This window comes from Kryptolebias marmoratus, linkage group LG1 (genome assembly GCF_001649575.2).
Source record: "Kryptolebias marmoratus isolate JLee-2015 linkage group LG1, ASM164957v2, whole genome shotgun sequence".
NCBI lineage: Eukaryota > Metazoa > Chordata > Actinopteri > Cyprinodontiformes > Rivulidae > Kryptolebias > Kryptolebias marmoratus.
The window spans coordinates 4,231,664-4,258,118 of NC_051430.1; the positions used below are offsets into that span (position 1 = coordinate 4,231,664).

At 40.7% G+C, this 26,455-nt stretch overlaps 1 protein-coding gene across 2 annotated transcripts in view; it reads right to left on the reverse strand.

Moving 5' to 3' along the window:
* Nucleotides 1-4,169: 4,169 nt before the first annotated feature.
* Nucleotides 4,170-26,455, reverse strand: part of ehmt1a (euchromatic histone-lysine N-methyltransferase 1a) — a 40,848-nt gene continuing 18,562 nt past the window's right edge. For both annotated transcript variants that reach the window (XM_017441290.3, XM_017441291.3), the window contains exons 5-23: nt 25,626-25,818; nt 24,272-24,408; nt 20,684-20,827; nt 18,315-18,613; nt 18,159-18,242; nt 17,984-18,072; nt 17,752-17,858; nt 17,008-17,130; nt 15,744-15,845; nt 15,557-15,661; nt 14,479-14,633; nt 13,283-13,450; nt 11,877-12,021; nt 11,665-11,742; nt 10,158-10,273; nt 8,357-8,443; nt 8,203-8,281; nt 5,281-5,456; nt 4,170-4,618 (exon numbers count right to left, since the gene is read on the reverse strand). In XM_017441290.3, coding sequence (XP_017296779.1) covers nt 4,522-4,618; nt 5,281-5,456; nt 8,203-8,281; nt 8,357-8,443; nt 10,158-10,273; nt 11,665-11,742; nt 11,877-12,021; nt 13,283-13,450; nt 14,479-14,633; nt 15,557-15,661; nt 15,744-15,845; nt 17,008-17,130; nt 17,752-17,858; nt 17,984-18,072; nt 18,159-18,242; nt 18,315-18,613; nt 20,684-20,827; nt 24,272-24,408; nt 25,626-25,818 — 2,484 coding nt within the window. In that variant the 3' untranslated portion in view covers nt 4,170-4,521. The remainder of the gene's footprint in view (nt 4,619-5,280; nt 5,457-8,202; nt 8,282-8,356; nt 8,444-10,157; nt 10,274-11,664; nt 11,743-11,876; nt 12,022-13,282; nt 13,451-14,478; nt 14,634-15,556; nt 15,662-15,743; nt 15,846-17,007; nt 17,131-17,751; nt 17,859-17,983; nt 18,073-18,158; nt 18,243-18,314; nt 18,614-20,683; nt 20,828-24,271; nt 24,409-25,625; nt 25,819-26,455) is intronic.

Below are 26,455 nucleotides of genomic sequence, written 5' to 3' on the forward strand. Positions count from 1 at the left end.
AACATTTAAAGCTAAAAGAAGCAGAATACCAGCTAAAAGCTAAAAGAAGCAGAATACAAGCTAAAAGAAAAGCAGAATACCAGCTAAAAGAAGCAGATTACCAGCTAAAAGCTAGAAGTAAGCAAAAGGCTAGCTGAAAGCTAACGCTGTGTTCAGATTGTCCACTCATTCACTACATACATAGTTTTAACAAAGCAGCAAGCTTTCCACCATTTAGCATGGCACACCTCATTCATCAGCCACTGACACATTACATGCTGCAGTACAGTTATAGCTGATTGTAACAAGTGTGACATGGAACTAAAACATGAAACAAAGATGGACTGGGCGAGATCTGAGGACAGGTGTCTCCTGATTGGAGGAAGGAACCACGAGAAATATACACTGACTGTAAATCCCTACCTGTAGATACTTACAGACACATTTTGAATGACCTTGTAAACAAGAACAGTGCTTATATTTTAAAGAACTTGAAGCCTACCAGCCAGGCAGGGTACAGGACTTTTAGGAAACATGCTTCGAAGCTGACAATAACATACTTGCTACAGCTGAGATGAGGGATTCAGGCATTTCCATGACACTTGCTGGGTTTTGCTGCAAGATCTAGTAATGTGTCATTTGAAAGGTACAGTTGTCCCAAATCTACTTTTGATGCTAAAACAATGCTAGAGGTAGTGGAAGATGTGGAGTGACAACATGTCCAGTAGTTCTGTGACAGGTCAGAAAGTTTAAAAGATGCACACAGGGGGAGTTCAATACCTTTGCTATCAGTTCCACGTCATGTTATTGGCATGGTTCATCTGAATTATTTGCCAAAAAAAGTGTTTTTTTGCTTCTGGGTTTATTTATTTATTTATTTCGAACAGACAGTAAAAACAATCAAAAAAAAGAAAAGAGAATGAAATACAATGAAACAAACTTAAGAAATAAAATGTATAACAAAATTATTCTGCCCATGTGACATGCAAATTTTTTATTTTTTTTTCAGTAAGGTTCAGTAAGGTTCAAGCAGCAAGTAGCGTGCCATACAGGATGTTACAAAAAAAACAATAACAACCAAACAAAAAAAAGAAAAAGTCTGACGAGGCTGCAAAAAACTCACAAGTGGTACTCTGGGGGAAAAGGGGAGACCCAGGGAGACCCAGACAGTGCATTGCTGCAACAATGATCCAACAGCGATGGAAAGTAAAGAACCAGATTATATAGGCTGGGGCTAAAGAAGAGTTGGACACAGGTGACTAATTGAGAACCAGGAACAGGAAGATGGGTGTGGCAGGGTGACAAGGAAATGTACTGACATGGCAGACCACACATGGAGGCACAGAGAGCTGAACATAATCATCTAACCCAACACAAAAATAACTCCACAGGCCCAGATCCTAGACAGTCTATGACCCAAACATTGTGATTTTGTACGGGAGCTATTAAGGCAGCCATTTTGGAGCATTTACTTGTTATTTGATATCCACAGTATAGGGCTCTGTAAACCTGTTTCATGGTTCAGTAAAAGTAATATACAGAAGTTGTACGTTGCATTGGTGGAAATAGACTGACACAGCAGGCTAATCAAGGCTAATGCTAATGTCCCAGCTCATTACTGTGATTTTATTGAAAATGCATTTAATTATCTAGACATTCCTAAAATAAAGTGTCTTATCTCCTTTTCTGTCTGAGTTGATCATAAGTATGCTGCGTTCAAGTAATGTTTAAAATGTAAAATGTACAAGTCCAATTCCAATAAAGTTGGGATGTCGTGGAAAACATAAATAAAAACAGAATACAATGAATTGCAAATCCTTTTCAACCTATATTCAGTTGAATACACTACAATGACAAAACATTTAATTTTTAAATGGATAAACTTTATTGTTTTTTGAATTTAATGCCTGCAACACGTTCCAAAAAGCTGGGACAGGGACAGACTGGGAAAGTTGAGGGATGCTCAAAAACACCTGTATGGAGCATTAACAGGTGAACAGGTGAACAGGTTCACTGGAAACAGGTGAGTGTCATGATTGGGTATAAAGGGAGATTACCTGAAAGGCTCAGTCATTCACAAGCAAAGATGGGGCGAGGTTCACCACTTTGTGAGCAAATAGTCCAACAGTTTAAGAACAATGTTTTTCAATGTACAATTGTAAGAAATTTAAGGATTTTCTCCTCCACAGTCCATAAAGTTTGTTCACTGACTCGTTCCTTTGACTCTATTCAGGGCTTCTGCTGTGTCAGAGAAAAAAAAACTATATTTTACCATTTGCTCTAAAACCAGGTGAATTTGAAGGGACTCATCATACTGAGGGAATAAAACACATTTCAAACATCTGGATGATGGACAAGTCTGATCTAAATATGTTGACATATTCAGTTTAAATCGAAGCTTTTCAGCGTCTTATTAAAACGACCACAGTGGGACACAGACCTGCAGGCTGCATTTTAACTGCTGCTTTGCCAATTTTCTCCAAAACAAGCTGGATTTCTTCCACCAGTTCTAAAATCTGGTACTTTCAGCTACGGGAAACACCATGAACACCTGAGACTTGATTATCATCACCTGCTACTGAAGGCAGAACAGGAATAATGGTGTTGCTCATGTCTGCTCATTTGTCTGTTGTGTTAGCAAAATATCTCATGGATCACCTGAAAAATGTTATTGTAACTCTCAGAAAGTAATCTTTTGATGCACATCTACAACTGACTAACAAAATTATTTATTTATTTTAATTCAATTTATAGTTGCTGAGCTAAAATTTGGTGTGATAGTAGCTGAATGTAATCCTCAATTTATACTCCCAAGTAGTAATTTGAAACACGATATCTGTTTTTAAAACTTTGTCTTTATTTGTTAGCAAAATAGCTCACGTGGACTTGGACGAAAAGTAAACGTTCAGAAAGTAATCATGTACATGTATGCCTGATTAACATCAATCCAATTCAAGATGGCCGCTGATGTAATCAACCCCACCAAACACATAAATGCTTGTAAACTCAGACAGTTTTACAGAAATCCAGCTGAAGTTTGGTGGTAGCTGACATACTGTGAGCACAAACACATTTTGCAGGAGTAAATGTGCCGAACGTTTGTGAGGTTTGTCCACAACAGTGAAAACTTCCTCCCATTTGCATTCTTTCAAGCAATGCCAGGTTTTTTCTGCCCCACTCTTGTCTGCAGTTCCTACTCTTAAACTGGAAGTCTCTAAGGAAACCATCGGCCCCTGACCAGGGCAGCTCTGCATCAACTAAAAAAGTTGCCTTTATTTGAAAAGCCCATTTCAGTGTTACATGTAGCCAGGGAGTCAGCAGTCCTGACCATTATTTTACTGCTGTTTGGAGACGACTACTGCTGGGCAAAAGATGAAGCTGAAGAGACGTAGCCCAAGCTAATAACAGGCCACGGGTTGTTTTTCTGGGATAAAAAGAACAAAGTTCAGGAACAAAGGCAGGTTTGCAGGGAAATAACTGCCAGGGGGGGACTTGGCTACCAGAACCGATCAGGGCCAAAAGCAGTCCTTGGATTTTTCATCTAGCAATGATGTACTGAAATCTAAAGAAAGGAACTTAAAATGAATTAACAAAGTCTAAATTAACCGTATTTTTTTGTCTAAATCTAAAGTGATGGACCTGTCCAGGGTGTCCCCCGCCTCTCGCACAATGACTGCTGGGGATAGACACCAGCTCCCTGAGACCCAGAATGGAGAAGTGGGTAAAGAAAATGGATGGATGGATCTTAAGTGATGGAGAAAAAAAGAGTGACCTACAGTTTCATTGACCAGGTTATAAAGGTCAGCATTTGTGCTCAGAAAGGAGGAAGAAAGTTGCCTCAAAATGGTGAATCTTTTATTGAAGTGCGCATCATGTTTACAGAAAATAGAGACATCTTTCAGCCAGGCATGGTAATTCTGCTCCAAACAGCTCTGAACACAGATGCCTGGATAAACTTCTTCCTATCTCACTGTAGGGGCCTTTGATTGGCTGAACTAACTCTGGTATCAGAATGATGGCCTTGCCTTGGGGCTCAGTAGAAACGATATTCTGTAAATCTGCATCAAACTGTTTAACGTGATCAAGCATGACTCCAGGTAAGCTGTTAGTTCACACCCTCCAAACGACAGTATTCACTGTGACGCAGGGTTTATCTTCAGACGGGCATGAAAAAAACAACAAGACAAACACAAGCTTTAAACGTTTTATTAGCCAAACAAACAAGGTAAAAACTCTTCATAAAAACTAACCAGACAACTAGAAAATAACCTTTCTTCATGAACACACAATTGTAACACTTTGCAGTACTAATTCTACAAAAGTTAAAATTATAAAACTAGTCTAGGTCAATTAGCCAAACTGCATTTGTGTATAAATAAGTTAAAGCTCACGATTGGTGAATTTTTTTCTCTTGGAACATGAAGTTGGGAGCTGAAATGATTTCCAGTAACTGTGGTGTTATTTCCCAACAGCAGAGCGTGTGTGAGGCGTACAGCTTGGGGCTTTGGACAGCTGCAGGCTGCAGGCAGCAGGCGCAGGAGCTCATCTGGAGGCAGCAGAGTAACGACACTTCACAGACCCACACTGACAGCTGAAGTACTTCCTCTTCACCCTCCAGTAGCTGTCGCCATAGTCGAGCCTTCAGACAAACACACGTTGTGTCACATGATTGCTTTCCTGTTCTTCTTTTGTTCAGGGTGTTCTGTAATCTAACTACTGTGCTGTTTTAGCTGTTCATATATCAAAATGTTCAGCTGTAACTTTTATGCTTTTAAAAACGCTTAACTTTACTTACAAATAATTCTTCACTGAAATCTCTTTCATCCCTTCAAAATTGTTCCTTTTAAAATCTGCTTCAGCATACTTCCTACTTTTAGCTTTAGGGTAGGCCTCTGCTTGTTTTAGCTTTAGTTACCATTCTGCTTATAGCTTTTAGCTAGCCTTCTGCTGCTTTTAGCAGGCCTTTTGATACTTTTAGTTTTTAGCTAGTCTTTTGCACCTTCCAACTTTTAGTTAGTCTTTTGCCACTTTTATTTGTCGAGCTAAACCTTAGCCTTTTATTACTTTTAGGAAACATTTAGCCTTTTGCTACATTGAGCTTACCCTTTGCACATTTGGGTAGCGTTTAGCTGCATTTAGCTTTTAGCCACTGTTTTGCTCCTTTTAGCTTTTACCTAACGTTGTGCTTCTTTTAGTTTCAGCTTCCTCAGTAAATTTCAGCACTCAGCTTTCACATAGAAGTCTCTCGTCTTTCTGACAGTCTGCAGACTGAGCTGAGATGGCTGTTCTCTCGTCACTCACCCAATCTGGTCTCCAGCTTTCACTGGCCTGCTGGAGAAGAAGGCGATCCTTGGGAAGCGTAGGTCCTGGTGCATGGTAAACACCCTCACAGCCATCAGGTTGGGCTCACACAGATGGTTGATGAAGCGGCCAATGTTGCCGAAGAGTCTGGCGTCGATGCAGTGGGCATCCCCAACCTGAACACAGATCAGGTGCTTTTCATCACTCGCTTTAAAAGGTAAGCTTTAACTTAGAAAAACAAACAAATATTTTAAATCAACAAATACGAATGAAACTTGGGTGTATATTGGCTCGAACAGTCCAACTTCCAGATGATGTGCGTGATGTTTGGCTCTGTTTCCTGAATGGAAAACGTGTTGCTGCCTTCTCCCCCGAGGAGCTTCATGGTCTGACTACGACTCTCAGCTACACCAAGTTTTAGTTCAATATCTGTGAAACTTGCTGAGGTAAATACATTTTTGCGTATGCAATGGTCCATTAGTTGTGGCAGCCATCTTGAATTAAGTTAACTACAGAAAATAATGATTTGTAGATGTACATTTTTCCGAGAGTTTTACTGAAATGGTTCATCAGATATTTTGCTAACAGACAAACAGTGGTTAATGCCAAGGTTTTAAGCAACAATGTCATATAATGTGTTGCACTCAAACGTGTGCTACTACCACACCAAAATCTAACTCCATACCTGTCCAATTAGCTACGTTGTTGCAGTTTTAGTGTTTTCTAAGGTTCGTTGGCCCTGGCAGTTATGCTGAATTGGGTTGACTCCAAAGTTATTAAATTATAGATGTACATCCATAGATTACTTACAGAAAGTCTCATTAAAATCCATCCAGGGATTCGTGAGACATTTTGCTAACAGACAGATATAAACAGCACGTTATTGAAAGGTAATTGTGTTTTAAGTCAAACAGTTGTTTCTGTCTTTGCCTCGTGTTTTGAGCCAATTAGGGATTTTGTAAGTTCTTCACATATGAACTTCAAATCCCCCCATGTTTCCTACTTATTACAGGAAACATGGGGTAGAACTGTTGTCTTAGAACTCTGCCCTGTTTACCTCACTGATGAAGATGAGGATGATGGTTGGGGGGGGGCTGCACTGCAGCCTCCCATGCTGTTTTCTTGACAGCAGATATTTTTCCCCTAAAGCAGCTTCCAGCTGCAACAACACGGAGCTAACACTTCACGAAGAAATGATTGTGTTTTGGAAATATTTTGTGCAGAATGTCTGGTTCCACGGCTCTCTCCCTGCTTTAATCTGATTGTTCCAGTTCGACAGTCATTCTGTACCAACAAAACTTCACACACATCGTTTAGACATGTAAGGTTCTGATATAGACTTGATGTTTGGTGTCAAATGTTGCCCGCACTCCTCCCGACACACAAACAGGCAGCAGCAGCATTTAGGGGGCAGATTTGCTTCCAAAGCTGGATATGACAGAATATTTTTAACCATAATCACTTTTTGTTGATTATGTTGCTTTTGTGATCGACTAAAATCAAAACTACAAATTGAATTTATTGCACAGCCCTACTCTTAGCCCTGACAGACCCTGCAAGGTTTTTGTTTATAATTTAGCCTATCACTATTTGGAATCAGCTCTGTCTGTCTGTTAGCAAAAGATCTCACGGACCACTGTACAAAATTGAATGAAACGTTCAGAAAATAATCATTGGATGGACATCGACCACTGAGTAACTATTGGAAGCAACATAACTGAAGCTGACCAACGCTCCGAACTCAACAACTAAATCAACTTCTTTTTGCTCATGTTGAAAACAAACAAAAATAAGTCAGATATTAGCCCTTAAAAGGAAATATTATTCAATTCAATTTGATTTATTTATATAGCAGTAATTCATAAACAGTCAGCTCAGGTTTACAGAATAAAAATGTCCAGTTTAGATCCTGATTCAAACCCAGTTACAATCAGCTCAGTTCTTATTCTAACACAAAACACTCACATACAGCTTATTATGAAATGCCAATTAGTAAACATTATCCCAGGAAGCCAGCAGATTGCATCAAATTACTGGCCTATAGCAGTGGTTCTCAAACTTGGCTCTCTGAGGACTACCAAACTGCAGGATTAAAGCTTCCCCCTTCCTGACACAGCAGCTTAGTTACAAATAAAACAGGTCCTGACACATTGTTCAAATGAGCACAGCATCAAAACCTAAAGCTTTTAAAACAACTTGTGGGGCAACCTCCCAAAAAGGTAAAGTCCTTTAAAGTCCTCACATTTTTATACCATCCTCTATCCCTCATAATAAAGTCTCTGCCATCAAACATACCAGTGAAAACAGATGAACTTTTATTTTGACCTGTTTTATCTCCACACATAGTAAGCGTCGTCTCTTTGGCTAATGGTAAACAAATGTTTGCCGGTCGTCTGTGGCTTCTGAAAGGCCGGCACAGTGTGAAGCTTCCCGAGCTTCGGCTGCAGGTGGAACACAGAACCGGATGCAGGACTTGGACCCACCAGCTTTGGCCTTCAGAGCTGCGTGTTTAGTTGAAAGGTGCTGGTTTCATAGCTTCATGGCTGAGAAGCTTGCTGAACACCACACCTTGCAGCCGCAGCTCTTCTTCTGTCCATATTGTCTCACCATTTCCTCACCAGCACCTGTTCCTTCAGTCCCCACACAAGCTTTTGAAACATTTTCCACTGAACTTCTGTTTCGGAGCCAAGACTACATTATGGTTGACCCATATTTATTAACTTGCTGCCACAGTTAGCTTATCTAACTTGTAAACAGCCAACACAGATTTGTTTTCTGTGGGCCACTAGAGGGAACTCACGTAACACAGTTTAGGAATAAATGTGGTCTAAATGTGGTCCCTTTTGCACTTTGATGGTCTCACTCATACCAACCACAAGTGGAAAATCCAACTTTAAGAACTGATATAAATAATTTGATCACCTTGTTGTCCAGAGTGAAGAGGAAAGAGTCGTTCTCTCGTTTGTCAGCCTCTGCATCAGTGATGATCTCTCCAACATATCTGTGGAAGTTTCCAGAAGACGAGCTCAGCAGAAGCAGCATTTTATGCAGTGATAGTGAAACACCATGTCCTTACTCGCAAACGAATGTCCCTTGAGGAATGTCCTGCGTGGCCCTGACTCCCCAGCCCATCTTCTCTGTCCTGAAGAGCTGCAGCCGGACCCTGGGACAAACAACAGAGCTCTTATCTCATCCAGCAGCTTCAACAGAACAAATATGAGCATTTTATTCAAGAAAGGTTTCAGAGGAGAGAGGAGAGGAATAAAGAAAATAATAATTTCCTTCTCCGTTTGCCAGGCAGAAAAACATGCCTTTGAGCCAGGAGCCTCCTCCAGCAGCACGGAGCTAAAACCAGCCAGAACCCCCGTCCATCACATGCACAACGACCACCACAGATAATCAACCCCAGCCGACAGGAAAACTGCCATAACTACTTCAATCTGAAAGATATATAACTAAAATCTGATGTGTTGTGTCTGAGGGGCAGTCACGACACATACTGAAGACTAACAGCAGATCCAGCACATCGTTTACAAGGTTTGACCAAAATGGCTCCTTCCTTCCTTTCTGTGCAGTAATTTTAACTTCAGTGGAGGGCTTGTTCGTAAAGTCACCTAACACCGATCTGTGATTTATCTAAATATTAAAAAGTACCTTAACTTGATGTTAAACCACAGTTTTGTCAACACATAACAGACAACTTAGCAAAAAGGAACTTTAGACTCTTTGTTACAGCCAAAAATAACAAAAATGCCAAAGATAAGATGAACATAAAATAATACTTCTGCACCAACAAGATGATTCCCAAAGAGCTATTAGACACATTTCCTCACATTTCTTTGTGTTGCCATCATGTTAAACAGAGTCAAAGGTTGTTGCCTTGCCTCCCATTAATCTCACAGTGGACAGCCCTTTGTCATAAATTAAATACATGTTTAATGTAAGTTTGGACCATGATACTCTAAAAACTAAGGTCGTATTCAGAGCTGACACATTTGGTCCGCTTTAATCGAAGCAGAGTTCGTTTCCAGCGTTGGTTCCGGACTTTTTCTGCAGGTGTGAATACAGTCATGTGAACTCAGGTGCAGATCAAACAACCGGACCGAGACCCGCTTTTTGAGGTGGTCTCGGTTCGCTTCTGGTGTGAATACAGACCGGACTTGAACCGAACTAACAACGTAAAGCATGCGCCTTTTTGGACTTCACAGGCCACCGTTGCTAAGCATCATGGGACAAATAGCATTATTTGCTTCTTCGAGTTGCGGCACGCATTTCCCGGCGCCGTTCCAAAATTCGAAGTAAAACGTCATTAAACCGACGTTGAATGAGCTGCTCACCATTTCAAAATGGTGCTGTAATCGTACCAACAGAACGAATCCAGCACGCAGGACTTCCATCTTTATTTCCAACCGCTGCCCCCGTCTTTCTGTCCAATGGGAGCAATGACCGTCAGCCACGTGGCTTTGTTTATAAATTATAGTCCGCTTACAAAAAAGCACAATGTGAATGCAAACCGCACCAAACGACAAAAATAAAGTCCGCTTTTGGTCCGGACCAAAGGACTTTCCTGGTGTGAATACAGCCTAAAACTACTACAGAGTCACAAATGTGAGATATAGAACCTTTTTGCACTTACTGTCCCCACCTCCTCAAATTCACAACTTGTTCTTGAAAAAGGCTTAAACCAGCTTGTTTTTAATTGTACTATTTTCATTTGTATTTCTAACACACAGCTTTAAAAAGTGTTTAAAACAATAATGGAAACAGACCACAGTCAGCTGTTGGATAACAAACACATCAATGAAAATGTTCTATTCTGTCCAGCCTGGGTGAATAAAAATGAAACAAAGATTTATTAAATAAATAAATGGAAGAACCTGAGTCCGTTTTGAACAACACGGTTCCTGCAGGTTCTCCAGCAGGAACATGCGTGGTTACACTCAAACAGCACTGGGGGCTCCCAGTGACAGAAGTCCAGAGGTAGTCGGCCTTCCTGCAAACACATACAAAGCTGCATCAAACACTTTTACAACAAGTACAGCCATCTTCTACCACCTATCCACGGTCAGGTCCAGGAGGGAATCCCAGACATTCCTCTCCCCACTGACACTCTCCAGCTCCTCCTGAGGACTCCAAGGCCTTCCCACATTGGAGAGGATATAAAAAACCCTCCAGTGAGTTCTGGGTCTGCCCCGAGTTCCCCTGACACAGGGACATGCTCGGACAACATTCTGATCAGATGCTCCCCCTCGGATGATCTCTGAGGCTGAGCTCGGCCACTCTACGAACAAAGCTCCTTTCAGACGCTTCGGCAGGAAAAACTCTACCTCCTGGAATCAGTTCAGTTAAATGGGTTTCAACTTAAATGCCATTTATTCATAAATGGCAGAACCAGAACCAAACGAGGAGAAGCAGCTTTCAGTTTCTATGCACCACAAATTTGGAACAAACTTCCAGAAAACTGTAAAACAGCTGAAACACTGGGTGCCTTTAAATCTCAACTTAAAACCCACCTGTTTAGAGTTGCTTATGGCTAAATTAGGGTTAGAGTGCGGGTTTTTGTCTCTTTCTTACTGTTTATTCATTGTCACATGCTGTTTTTATTTTGTTTTTTAATTATGTAAAGCACCTTGAAATGCCTTGCTGCTGAAATGTGCTATACAAATAAAATTTGATTGATTGATTGATTGATAAAGAAGATGCTAAAAGCCTCAAAGCTGGCTAAACATATATAGAATCAGTTGAAACTTTGTCAGACAGACTTTAAAAGATTAACAATGAGAGCACTTTCTACATTCAGTCATCCGGCAGCACGAGGGAGGGGAGAAGGGGCTCCCATCAGGAAAAGTCAGGTGTGTTTTACAGCAACAAAACAAAAAACACAACTGAGCCTCTGTCTCACACACACACACAGGCAGCTGCCTTGGTTTCTTCACACACACATTTCTAATGGCTGCTGGCTGGGAAGGCTTGGGATCTTGAACTAATCAGAAACATTTGGTGCTCCACCACCACCCCGAAGGTTCAGGACAGGACAAGCCCCACTATCTGTAAAATAACTCAGATACTGGGCTAAGATTTGGGGTGGTCATAGCATATGGTCAACACACATTTTGAAAAGTAACAGATTGTGAAATACTTTTTTTAACTTCACCATGTCAGTGGTGGCCATCTTGAATTGGGTTGACTTCAAAAGTTAAATCAGTTGTCGATGTGGATTTAATGAACACGTTTTTAAACTTCCACTGAATTCTGTCCAGTGGTTCAGGAGATATTTAGCTACCATTAGCTAACACACACAGGCAAAAACATTATAGGCAACAACAAAACAAAACACAGCAGTACTCTTTGTATTCGACTGTGTGTGTGTGTGTGTGTACTTACGTTGTCGTACCAACATCGAAGGCTGAGCTGGCCACACACACAGGTGCTGGATGAGCAGTCGTCTGTACAGCTGCAGTGCTTTGTAACACAACCAGTAAGATGTCAGCGTGCAGCTACAGTGTTAGGTTTAGTTCTCATGTCATTAATGCACCATGACTGCCTGAACAGAGAGCAGAGTTCAATCTTTGCTTCACAGGAAGCTGCAGACTCACCTGTAGGTGAGTGATGTCCTTGTCTATATTCAGAGGGGAGGTGACGCAGCTGTCTGGTATGTATTTAAAGCTGTCAGGGCACAGCTCGCTGTCAACTCCATTAACACAAGAGATAGGAACCGCCTCGTACCCTCGAGATATATCCCTAAAAGGAGGAAGGAAATGTCCTTGTCTCTACCATGACTCCACAATGCTAATGGTTATCACACCTTACAGGTAATCATGTTAAAACCTAAACAAAAATAATCTCATTTAATTAAACCAGATAAACCAGTCCCTGATCTAAAATGAATGTTTTTAAACAGCACATTCTACTTTAAATTAACTAATTACATTAAAAACAAAATGACGTTTGATTTTTTGTGCAACAACAGTTATTGTTCGTCCACTCCATGCACACATGAACTTCACACACATTTTTACAGAGAACAACAAATCTTTACACACAATTAGGCCTGACAGAATAAGAACTTGATCTAAAATACCACAGTTTCCCTGTATTAAAACAAAAGTTTAAAAACGTGATTTAGTTGTTTTAATTTAAAACAGAAATGCAAATATCATTACAACTGCTGCCTAAATAGTATCACATGTTCCTTATTAATGCTGGTATAATAATATAACAATTCTTAATATCTTAATTCAATTATTTTAATTTACTGTATGCATATAAATAGGGAGAAAGGACACGTGACTGTGATGACAGTCGCTCTGTTTAAAATCAGAATCAGCTTTTTCCTGAACTTAAACCAATATGTGAGCAGCAGAGTCATTATAACTTCAAATCAGGGCTGAATTCACAAATAATATTCAGTTTTAAAACTGTGTTTTTTATAAAAACAGATTGTAGCTATATTACAGACACAATTCAGCTGAAGTTTCCTCTTAAAGACACTGTTTTATGTCTGGCTGACTCTAATGTTGTCTACTTTTTGTTCCCCTTAGAAGAAATAAGAAGAGGAAAGTTGCCTTTCTTTTTTATTAGCTACACAGGCTGCACACAGGAGGCAGACAAAAACTAAACCACAGAAACAGATCAATTTATTTATGTTTCTAAAGTAATTGTCTATTGTGCAGAATATTAATTCTTCTCTGCTGTTCTACTCTTTGTAAAGTTGAGAGCCTGACAAGAAAATGTTAATAAAAGCTGAGTCTGCAGTAGTTTGTATATATTTCACCTGCTAACATGCTAATCCTTGTAGCTTGGTGCAAACACGTCTTTTTTTTTGTAATGAGCATAAAGGTTTAGGGGTATCCCGTACACGACTGAATGACGGCTTGTTGTAACAGGTCTGGTCACTGGAGGGGAGGACGAAATGCATGAAATAATAGTCCCCATGTGTGTTATCTTGTTTTCAGGCACTGAAAGCGTAGGAAGGATTTTAACCCCGTGGGAACCAGTGTACCTGCTGAGCACCCTGTCTCCCTGACAGTCCCGTCCTCTCCTGGCTTCTGTGAGCTTCTTGTTGGTGTTCAGGGCTGTCCACACCTTAGAGCCGCAGGTGCTGAGGTCCAGAGCCGTGTCCCCCTCCTTGTTCCTTCGAGTGACGTCAGCCCCACGAGACAGAAACAACCTGTACGTACGAGAAAATAAAAAGAATATCCACATCTTCTTTCAGACGAAGAAAATGGACGATTGCTGGCTTTTAGAAATGACAACAAATAGAGTAAACAGAAGAAGCTTCTTCCTGGTCACATTTTTCAGGTAGTTACTGTAGCTACAGTAGAGATAAGACGAAAGACTGCTAACTCTTGTCTGCAGTTGTTCCTGTTTTACTCACTGCCCCACCATAAAGCCCTGCACCTACATTTAGGGTCATCCCAATTCTTTTTCTGATTTCCATGATGCAGACGTAAGACTAAGGACCACGTTTATATCAAAACAATATCCTAAACCAGTTGGGAACAGAAAAATGTGTGACGAGTGAACAATCGAATCAAAAGGACTGAGCCAACTTTGCTTATCACTTCAGCGAAATCATCCACGTAAAAAACTCGTCAGTAGCAAAGAAACAGGAGTTTGTTCAAGTCTTTGTAGCTGTCTGTGTGAAATAAATGATCCATCAGTACCATAACACAAACAAACTGTGTGTGTTGTAGGAGAAGCTTTGTGTCAGTCACTGAACGCTGTCTACTGAGACACACTTCTGCTGAAAAAATGACAAGTCATTGTCAGCAAAACAGCACAGCTTCCTCCTCATCATCAGTGAATCAACTGTTACACAAAAGACAACAATTTTATGCTACATTTTTTCAGTACTAACTATAAAAACAGTGTATTTTTAGGTTTTTATGTAAAAAACTTATTGAACAAACAGAAGGATTGTTTCTTTCCTCTCATACAGGCTGTAGAAACTACAGCATCATCAAACACTCAAATTAATTTTATTTAGAAACGACTTACAGGCACCTTCATAAAGCATTAAATGTTTTGTTGAACTGAAAGGTTTGTGCTGTATTTTAGTTCAAATGTGTTAATAATAATGACACTGTGGATATTTTACCCATCACAGAAGACAAATACATCATGCAAAAATGGAATTGAGAAAAAGGTGATCTGTGAGCGATCTGAGCTAACTGAGTTTGCAGACTACACACTCACATCACACACTCCAGGTGGTTCTCCCTGGCGGTGATGTGAAGAGGCGTGTCCCCGTGAATGTTGACGGCGTTCAGGTCACATCGAGCCTCCAGCAAAGCCTGGGCGACGTCATCACAGCCCGACAGCGCGGCCCAGTGCAGGCAGACATTCTCCTCCTGCACAGCAGCAGATCAGGGATCAGCAGACTTTAGCTCCCAATGTAAAGCCCATTCAGATGACCTTTCCACATTAAAAGTCCATCATTTAATGCCGTAACCTCCCATATGGCTCTTAACTTGACTTTAAATTATAAGGGTCTGCTAAATAAATGTAATGCAATGAAGACACAGAAGGAAGTTCTGTTCTGGGTCACCTAATGGGAAAATGCCATTTATTTTTATATATCTATATATCTTTTAACAGGCAGTGGTTCTTCTCTTATGAAGACACTCAACAGCTAATAAATAAACACATCAGCCAGGATGACCTGGTCCTGATAAAACTATTCTTGAATAATTTCTGAAGTTTCTGAAGCACCATCAGAGACACTGTGTCAATAACTCTCACATTTACTTCCTGCTGACGGGAACGCTGGAGCTTATCACTGCACCTGTTCTTGCATTCTGGGGCTTTAACAGTGTGAATAAAATGTATGAGTTTAGATGCCTATTTAATACTTGAACAATAACTTCACAAAAACCAACAAAACAAACATTAGAGGACTAGCATTCCTGGCTGTGCCCAGCAGCCTTCATGACAGTTTTAGACTAAAATCAACTTATGAGGAGGAGTTAGGAGCTTGAAGCCATTCATGTGTTTGATCAGTTCATCTAATGATCACTTTGAGAGTTTCATTCATGGTGCGCACAGACAAACAGGTAATGCCAAGCTACGTTGTGTATCGAGTAGAGCTCAAAGTCCTGGGGTGATGCTCAGCTACTACCACACCAACTTGCAGGCAGTTATCCCCTGCAAGGGTTACTTCCAAAAATGAGGTAATAATGTTGATTTTAGTGATGTTATAAAAGCAAACAACAACAAATGTGCAGTAACAGCTCCTTTATTTCTTTGTGGGTCAGCTGTAAAAGCTAACACTGACCTTGTCTTTAATGTTAACATCAGCTCCTTTGTTCAGCAGCAGGTGGACCACCTGTTTGTGCCTGTGCTCGATGGCCCAGGTGATGGGAGTCCACCCTCCATCGTCCTGCGCAGACACACAGGTTTCATGTGAACCTGACTTTAATCCACATCACATTCGCTGTTAGCAGCAGTTTGTGGGTTTTTACCTGACAGTTGATGTGTTTCGATGCCTTGGAGAGCAGAAGACTGACAACGTCATAATGTCCCAGTTTAGCTGCCAGATGCAGACCAGTGAAACCCCTGATATCCTGGTATGACGACATGATGAAACAATGCTTAATGATGTGTTAGAACATTTATCTTCTTGGCTTCTGGACTTGAGCAGTTAAAGCTTGGGGGTGAATCAAAACAGAGCCACAAGCAAATTACATTTACCTCCCCGTGCTTAAACAAAAGCTACATCATTTTATCTGAGAATATAACTGATGACTACAACGAGTTTTTGCAAAGACTAGGTGATCTTCTGAGTGCTTGTCTTGATGAAGTTGTCTCCTATCCGAGGTGCTGCGATTCATCAGGACTTCTGTGACACAGATGACGGTCCAAAATTAACACGTCAGTAAAGATTGAATTCAGACAAACTAGATTTGGAAAATTAAAATAATTGGAATCATGTTCCTGGTGGGAAGTAAAACTTTAAAATTTATTTGTAGCAGGATGTTCAAAGCATATCAGGATGAATTCTTTATACACAAGTGTCTGTTTTAAAACTATTCCCATTTTTCACATTTATCAAATGTATACTTGATGTATATTATTGCTCTTTTCCTGCAAAGCTTTCTGTTTAGTATTGTTGACAAAAATGATGGTTTTTCCTCTGGAACCCTGTCCTAAAAAATACCATTACCAAGGACAGTTCAGCCAGCTGCAGGGGCTGGGGATCGAACCCCCGATCCACCCTTACATTAAGGCAGAGTGAGGCCAATAAAACTAACATCTACTGACCTTACGGGGGTTCACAGGGTGGGAATGTTGTCTGGTTCATAGGTGCCTGTTCAGTGGAGTGGGTGGAGCAGCTTCACCCTCATTTTCTATAGCGGGGTTGCAAACTTACGTTATTTATCCCCCATTTTTTGGCCTAAAAACATGTTTATCACTCCCAGCAATCAGACAAAAACATGTTGTGAACTACTGTAAATATGACCTAAACGTAGAGGTTTTGTAAATATTTAAGTAAATATTGCCATGATTTGCTAAAAAAAATGAAGAAGGAGGTTTTAACACAGGTTTCCCACATCAAGAAAGATTGCACTGTTAGCCAGACCTTTGTTTGCACCCATAATTTAGTTTGTGGTTTAGAAACTACAAGTGATTAGACTGTAGAGTAACGGCAGCGGTTATCGGAGGGTGATGGGTGAAGCAGCAGGTAAACAGGACAGGTGCACAGTGACACAACGGGTGCTGACCCACCTTGTGGCCGACGGCGGCTCCAGCTCTGAGCAGGTACCTAACTGCGTCCAGCTGGTTGTTTTCACAGGCTGTCATCAGCGGAGTCCTGTGCTCCTCATCGAACATGTCCAGGTTGGCTCCAGCCTGGGTGCACATGCAGGAACACACACCCAGCAACGTTTACACACACAAATGATCAGTTCTTTTAATCACAACTGGGAAAAGTATTAAAAAGGGACTTGAAAAGTCAGTGATTAAGGTTTGTATTACTGCACAGACAGTGAAACAACTTGATCTTCAGAAAAATGATTGCAAGAAAGGAATATGTTTGTAAACGAGGATTCACTGCTTGATTTTACAGCTTTTCATCAAGTGGACTTTAAAACCATGAAAATAAGAACATTAGTCTTGTTATTTCTGATTCCTGATACAGATATTCTTCTAACCTGTCACCACAGCAGCTCACTGTAGTCAAACCCACAGAGAGCTGCTGGGGGGGGGGGGGGGGGGGGGCTTTCCCCACGACATCCTAGCTGCCAACAAGCTTGGAAAAAGGTGAAGTAGTGGATTCTTACTTTGTTTGCTTAAGGAGACATTCTTTACCTCTTTACTTTGCTAAACCTTTGCATGTAACTGATTTCTCCTTCCACGCAGCAGGTATCTTTCAGTCATTACTATATTTATGAAAAAACAATATGCTAGAGAAGAAAGGTTAAAAATAACAACTCTAATTTAAGGCTCCTCCCACATGTTGGGTCATCTCACCTGGATCAACATGTGGCAGATCTCCTGGTGACCCTCTGCAGCTGCTGCATGAAGTGGGGTCCGTTTGTTTTGGCCCTCCATTAAAAAGTTGGGGTCCTTCCCATCAACTGTAACAAACAACTTTAGTTTCAGCTGTTTATTGTGCTATTTCATTTGATGAGGAACTTAATATTCTTTTCTACATGACTGCTGAAGATCTTTGCAGACAATGTGGCTACCTAGAAGTACTTACCTAGAAGCTGAATGACCCTCTGCAGGTCTCCTTGCTTTGCAGAAACATAAAGCTGCCTGGCAGGAAACTTCACCTTTTTGAGTTTCAGGCTAAAAATAAAAAGGTCGAAATCTGTTTTTTTGTCTCACAGTGCAAAATTTAGTCTTTTCTTAAATGCATTTCTCTGCAAACTTACTTCTCATCATCCAGTGACACAAGGATGTTCTCCAGTGACTCTTTAGGAATTCTGTCTGCAGAATGTGCACCTTCTCCCTTTGACCTTCAGAAACAAGGATTGTATCAGAGAGGAACCAGAGTGGAAGGCTTGTCTTCATGCTCACAGTGGTTTTACCTGCTGGAGCTCTGATCTCTGCTCCTCTGAGGCTCACTGCTCTTCTTTGCTCTCAGTATCTGAGGCACAGCTGGTGTAGTTGGAACTGACGGCAGGGTGGCTACGACAGGAAGTGACGGCCCAGGGTTTGACCTGGGTACGGAGGGTGACGGGTCAGGCTTTGAACCTGTGACATCCTTCGCCCCGCTGGCATCCTCTCCACAGTGAGGACAAAACCTGCGATCCCTCAGGATCGAGGCACATTCCCGGTGAAAGCGGTGGGAAATGCTTCCATAGGGCCTGCACTCCACGAACGAACCCTGTGCAATGAACAGGAACACATGGCAAAGTAGTCAACAAATATTTCTAACTATCACACATATTATTTATGTGACATGTCTTCTCGTCAGGGCGGACATCAGAGGTACAGCATTTAAAGTAGCTCTGCAAGCTTTTGCCTCATTTATAATCTATGGCAACAAAACAGGAAACCTGCTGTTTATCTTTTTTTTATTTCAAGGAAAAAACACATATATAAGGTATATAAAAGAACAAAAGAACTATAAAGTTTAACACCCAAACATCCTGGCTTTATTCAGAAATGGCAAATTTAATTAAAGTTTAAAGGTCTTTTTAAAGGATGGATCAATAAATCCACTGGTGACAGAAATTACCGTATTTTTCGGACTATAAGGCACTCTTAAAAGCCTTCAATTTTCTCAAAAAACATCAGTGCTCCTTATAATCCGGAGCACCTTATATATGTAAGAAGTCGTGATGTTTTAGTAGGACTTTGGTAAACTACAAAGCTGCACCTCTTGCAGCATTAAGGCTCAGTTATAGTCACACAGGGCTCTGTGCACGGACCTGAGCGAGCGGTGGAGGCGTTTATACTTGATGCTTACGTCGCTGCAGTATTCTTCTGTGAGCTTTGAACCGTTTGATTATCTCTGTGATCTCTCATAGAGGGATCATAGAGATGCTGATACAGGAGAACCAGCTCTGCTAGAGCACCGAAATCCTCCATTTTGAATGGATCAAGGCGCGCGGTCCACACAAAGTTACAAAAATTGGGAGGTGCACGACGATGATAGTCCAGTGCGCTTTATATATGACAAAAGTTTGAAAATGGACCATTCATTGACAGAGTCTTATAATCCAGTGCGCCCTGTAGTGCAGAAAATGCAGTAAATCAGTTTTCTACACTAAGTAAATGCACCAAAACTAAAGTTCATTTCACATAGGATGATGACTTTCTCTGTGACCTTCGACCTAAAGGAATATGGCTGCATTAGGGTCGGGAATCTTTAAAGCTGCAGTAGGTAACTTTTATAAAAATTTATTTTTTACATATTTGTTAAAACTGTCACTATGTCCTGACAGCTGAATATGAGACAGATAATCTATGAAAAAAATCCAGCTCCAGAGATCCTACTGTCATTTGCAGAAACACACTGCTCCCGGTCAGAAGCAACCAATCAGAGCCAGGAGGAGAGTCATAGCAGTCACTCACACCTGTACCTTTCCCTGCACCATCGTTCAAGCTCAAGATTGCCGGTGTGCTGCAGTTACTTCAACAGGAAGCTATAGTGACTTTACAAGGACGCTCCTAAAGTGGCAGCGCAGATTAATGTTAACAAAAAGGATTTCTGACATTTGAAAATCGATTCAGAATCTTTCATGTCTACAATGCAATTTGTCTTAAAACAGATTTTACCCCCCAACCCTAGCCTGGATCGCAGCACATGGAAAACATCCTTAAGAATGAACGCAATCATGATGCTACTATGTTCTTTGTACTCAACCTCAAGGTTTTTTCTGCTATTTTTGTGCATCCTTGAGCTGCTCTTCTGTGCCCTCAGCACATGCTACATGCCTGCTGTGGCACAACAAGTTGTTTCCATTACCCTGTCGGGATCACAGTCATCGGCCAGCATGACCCGTCCTGCTTCAAATTCTCATCAACAAAGCCCTGCTGGTGCTCGGAGGCCTCACACATCAGCACCGTGTATGAAGCTCCACACAGGACCCTAATACACCGCCACCATGATGATAAACCACCACAAACCTGCTACAGAAATTGTGTGCATGCTCAAAACTCTCTACGACCAAACTTACTCTATCACACATAACAAGGAGCGATTGAACGATTTTAATATGCAGGAGAAGACCTTGTTAAGATCCTACAAAGACGATACACATTTTGGCTGATATCTGACGTCGTTACAGGTTCATCATCCAGTGTGAAGGTGACCAAAGCAGCTAATTCACTCCACCAACATCATACGTTCAGTGTGGAAGTTTTCACTAAAGGAAAAAGATCCAAAGTTAGCCGTTTGTAATATCTGTAAGGTGTAAATAAACAGTCTATCAGCTTTGTTTCCTCTCACCGTCCTGCAGAAAACCCCACAGCCAGGGCAGCACTGGTGCTTGACCATGCCGGCTCGGTGGTCCTCACACAGGACCAGCAGCTGGACCATGTTTGAGGGTCGCATCATCTCTTGTTTTATCACCGGCCTCTGGCAATGACTCAGCTGTGGAGAAATCAAAATAACAAAAAAACTCACCACGCTGATACGAAAATCTAAAATTTGTCCACTGGGCCTTTAAAGAACAGCAACTTGTTTTATAGGATCCTACAAGTATGTAGTGGTATGTTCATAGTATTAGAAACATGTTTGCCTAAATGTGGCCCATAATTTCAGACTAGATGTCAGTGTTGGACTGAGGTTCTGGAAAAGTTACAAATAGTGCAGACAGTCATCCATGCATCTTTTTATATCACCACCATAATGTGGTGGGATGTAGAACACAAATTAATAAAGATACAGTAAAATTAAAGGCAACTTAAAAGGTAAAGTAAAGTAAAATTAAAGTTTAGGTGAAAGTAAAGTAAAAAGTAAGTAAGGAAAAATAAAAAGTAAAGTAAAATTCAAAAAGTGAAGTAAAAGAAGTAATTTAAAGTTTAAGTAAAGTAAAAGTTATGTTAAAGTACAGTAAATGTAAAGTAAAAGAAGTAATGTAACAATAAACAAAACAACTGAAAATGTAAAGTTAAGTAAAAGTTAAGAAACTGTAAAGTAAAAGTAAAATAAACGTATTGTCCAAGGGACACTTTGACTTATAAACAGTAGCCACAGCAGACATTTTAGGATGAAAATAAAGCTGTGAATCTGGTAACTGCTTAGCGTTAAACTGTTTTATTTCTCACTTAGTAAAAGAAGAGACTATCTTCTATGTTAAAATTATTATGTTATAGCGAGTTTTTGGAGTTGATGCTTTATAAGGAGTATTACCACTTTATACGCCTCAACACGAAGTAAGAAACATGCAGCTAATTTAGAAGCTTTAGAGTTGAAACCCTTGATGCTATTTTGCAACATACTTTTAACGAACATACAGCCTTACAGAAAGAACAAGTTAAAAAAGAGATTAATTCTCTATCAAGAAGTCGCTCTGAATTCCTCATGCATAAACAAGACAAAATGATTACTTTAACTCCTCTAAACCTAGCCATCTACTAGCAACGAAGCTCCGAACGGACGAGCTTTTTGCTGATTTTTTTATGTTAAGATGGCATTATTCAATCTGACCCAAAATTAGTGAACGCTTCCTTTTCCTCCTTTTATCCGGAATTATACTGTCAGGATTTGGGTTTTTGGTTTTCAGTTAGTTGCTTTATGTTTCAGTTGGTGTTTATTATTTTCTGTTATCTTGTAGTTTGGTTCGTGTTTCCTTCTGCCCTTGTCTCATTTGTCTGTGTTTGTTTTCATTTTCATTCCCCCAGCTTAGTCATCTGGTTACCTGTCACTCCCATCTCCACCTGTTAGCAATATTAATCATGTCACCTGTCTCCACTTACCTGATTATCCTCAGCACTTTAAAACCCGGTCATTTCTCTCCATACCTAAGGTTTTGTCTCTGGTTTGTCTATGGTTTGTTGCTTTTTCCGTCCCGCTTGTCTCCGTTTATGTTAGTGTTAGGTTGTTCTTTATTTTGTTCTTGCTGCCACGTCAGCTTTTGTTTTGTGTTTCTTTAGTTAATAAATTATTGTTTGTTAAAAATGAGTCTGCGCTCTGGGTTCGCCTTCGTCTCCACCGTTCATGACATATACAAGTCAGAAAGCAAGTTAAAGCAACATGCCCGCAATGAATTCTTCAACAACATTAAAATAACTCGCCTTAGTAAGGATGTCTCTGTGAATCTAGATGGCCCTGTCACCTTGCAGGACTGTGAGGCAGCCGTTAGGGACCAGACGGGATCCCACCTGAATTTCACCTCATTCTCTGCCCTTTGATTGGCCCTCTCCTAATGGATATGATCCAATAAACCATCAAGGAGGGCTCTTTTTCTAGGGATGTTAATTCGGCATTCATCTCACTACTTCTTAAAAGAGGAAAGGATCCGGGAGAATGCTCCAGCTGTAGGCCACTTTCACTTTTAAAGATTTACGTGAAATTACTGGCCTGGCGAATTCAAGGTCAAATGACTAAGTGGTTCATAGTGACCAGACAAGATTTATAAAGTCCAGACTGGCTCCAGATAATGTTAGAAGATTATCACATGTTACAGATGTTCCCCTGCTGCTGTCCTTTCACTAGCTGCAGTGAAGGCCTTCGGCCGCCTTGAGTGGCCTTTCCTGTGGTCAGTGCTTGAGTTCATGAGGTTTGGCATGACATCCATCATTATGATTAAAGTGCTGTACAAAAACCCAACAGCTGTAGTGCTCACAGGCAAAACTAGCTGCCATGTGTGATGCCACCATCCATGCATCGATTCCAGTCACTACAAACCTTGTTTATTTATCCTAGAATTATTTTTATAACACACTTAACAAAGTTATAGCAGATCTTGAGAGATGGTCTACATTGCCAAATTCACTTTGTTTTAGGGTAGCCATTATTAAAATGAATATTTTGCCCAGAGTCAGCTTCATTAGCTTGATGCTCCCCCCGCCCCCTTGGTACCGGAGCAACCTACTATCAGCAATAACAACATTTATCTGGCGTGGTAAACGACCCCTTATAAGCTCATCACAATGCAGTGAGAAAGACAGGCTGGTGGCCTGTCCCTTCCCAAGTGGGCCTTTACACTGAGGCGTCTCTTAACCTGGTTTCCACCTGAAGCACAGGTGTCATGGCGAGCCCCGGAGGAGAAGATCTTAGCTCCATATTTACACTTCAGTACTTCAATGCCGTTTCAAATTTGGTCCTATAATCTCACATTCCTATTTATATGTAGAAGGATGGAGAAAGAAGCTGGTTGCTCCTCTGGATGGGGTCTGCATTTTCCAGCATTTAATAATGATAAACTGTTGATTGGTGGTCATCCTATTCGTTTCCAAGCCGGGAAGAAAAAATATTCACATGCTTGGCAACATTTATGGGGTGGGAGGGTTACTTACTTTTCAGGACATATGTACTAAGTTTGATATGCCAGTTACCTCCTGTTTCTTTTATTTGCAGTTAAGATCATCTTTAAAAGATAATGGTGTTCCCATACAGGCCCCTCTCACAACACCTCTTGGTTACACTTGGTTTGGAGGAGAGACATTTCAGATATCATCATTTGACTGGGATAAAGTGTGGGCCAATGTGAGCTTAGCATCTAGAAATCCTGATCATCAATGAATACATTACAATTTTATACATAGGGTATATTGGGTTGTGACTCTGTTTATTTTTATTATTATTTTCTATTTGTGTCATTTGTTTATTCTTATGTCAATATTTAAACATGTACAGGTATGTGAATTTATGTTTCATATTCTTTTTTGTAAAATACCTGGAGTCCACTTTAATGGAAGATATAATAAAAAATTGATCACAAAAAAACATTAAGTTACTTCTCCAGGTAATAAAACACAAGGTGTGTGCAGAAGAAGAAACTGCAGCGCCAACTAAATCGGTGGCCTCGTGGAACAGAGACTGTGCAGGCAGTCACAAATGTAAAACAAAGTGTTGGTAATGTACTCCTACCATTCCATCTGAGCTCTCCATGGCCATGCAGGTCTGACCCAGCGTGGACAGACTCCCTCCACTGTTCGGGTTCTCCATACGACAGCAGCACAGAGGCAACTCCTCAGCCATGTCTGCATCTTTCCCCTCAGCATCTCCTGCATCCCAACAAACAGGAAGCATTCAGCATTAAAAACCTAGCGTTCACTGAAGGAGTGCATATCGCCGACTGAGTTTGAGACTCAGATCATCTTATGTTGAAAACTGACAGAGTTGTTGCTGTTTTGGTCAAACCTTGAAAACAAAGTTATGAGTGATGTCATGCTGTCACACTCAGAGAATATGATGGCAACAACTCTCAGCTACCACATCAACTTTTAGCTCAGTATCTGTAAAACTGACTGAGTTAGATTTATTGTTGTGTTTCCTAAGGCTAGTTGACCGTGGAGGCCATTTTAAATTGACTTTGGTTCAGTTGGAAAGGAACATTCAATGGTTTCATTTCAATTTGTGTAATTTTTATTGAAATATTTTACTTACAGACAGGCATGGTTGACTCCAGATAGTTACTGGTAAATATTTACCGTAATTTCCGGACTATAAGCCGCTACTTTTTGCACAAGCTTTGAACCCTGAGGCTTATAGTCCGGTGCAGCTTTTCTATGGATTTTTCATGATTTTTGTGATATCGTAAGAGGATTTGTTTTGGATTGTTGCTGTTGTATGGCACTACTTTGCCTGGTGGGAGGGCATGTGATCAGACACACAGTCACGGGGAAAAGAGTTGTGTGTTGGTCGCATGTCCGTCCGCCAGACAAAGTAGTTCCGTACAACAGGGGAACGAACGATGACTGACTGACTTTTCTTCTTGTTAAAGCCGTGTTTCTGCACCTTAGCCCAACAGGTAGGCTGATTATTGTTCTACAGAACATTTATTACTCGTTTAAACAGCACAGTACATGTTTCATCCTTTTAATTACCAGTACTTGTACATATACGTAAAAAGGTATGCAAATATGTACTGGTAACTTGTTTTTCAAAATGTTAATAAAAGGGATGTGTTCCCAAACAGCCATCTTTATCCTAACAATCTCCTTTGTGCATATTCTCTTACATATGGTAATTAAACATGCTTTTAGTCCGGTGCAGCTAATGTATGAACAAAACAGGATTTCCCCTAATTTTAGCTTGTGCAGCTAATATTCAGGTGTGCCTTGTAGTCCTGAAAATACGGTAAATAAATATCTTGTGTAATCTATTAGTGCTCTTAATATGTGTTGGGATCCGTGTCAGCTACTATTGTAGCAAATCTTGGCTCAATATCTGTAAAACGGACTGAGTTAGTCATTTTGTGTTGTTTACAGTAAGTGATCACCTGAAAAGGGAGGTGAGAGCAGCTCTTCCTGAGCTTTCAGGTCCAGGCAGTCCAAAGCCAGCTCTGTATATTCAACACACTCAGCCCCCTCCACCAGCAGTTCCTCTTCTGCAGCTCTCTCAGACTTCGGCTGAATTATGGATTTGTCCTTTGCAGCCTGGCTCTTCCCCACGCTGGATTTTGGCTCCTCTTTCTGTGTGAAAACAGGATCAGGACTGCATCATTTACTTGATCTCACCAAAATTCAGTAGCTTCCTGTCCCAAATCCTGTATTTTTAGCGCTGCTGCATTTGTCAGTAAGTTTTATTCTTTAACCTCCTAATAACCACTGACTGCTAAAAAATTGTATCAGTAAGGCAGGAAGTGTGAGCTTTTTGCTTAATTCTACTGTTTAAAATAAGATAGGTGATTTAAAAGAATAAAAAAAGGAAATCACATAGTGTATTAAATTATTAGTCTCATAGTTTTGTAGTGATGTAGCAGAGAGCTGTATGAATGTGTGTGGATGACTAAATGAGGACAGATCGTGTTGTAAAGCGCTTTGAGTGGCCTGGTTGGCTGGAAAAGTGTTTTATAAGTACAGTCATATCATTTAAAAAAAGATCATTCAAGAATAGATTATATTACAAAATTTCAAGGCATATTATTTTATGTCACAAACTACAAATGCTCCATCCCTCCATCCATCCATCCCCTCTTATCCGGGGTCGGGTCGCGGGGGCAGCAGCCTAAGCAGGGAGACCCAGACTTCCCTCTCCCCAGCCACTTGGGCCAGCTCCTCCGGGGGAATCCCAAGGCGTTCCCAGGCCAGCCGAGAAACATAGTCCCTC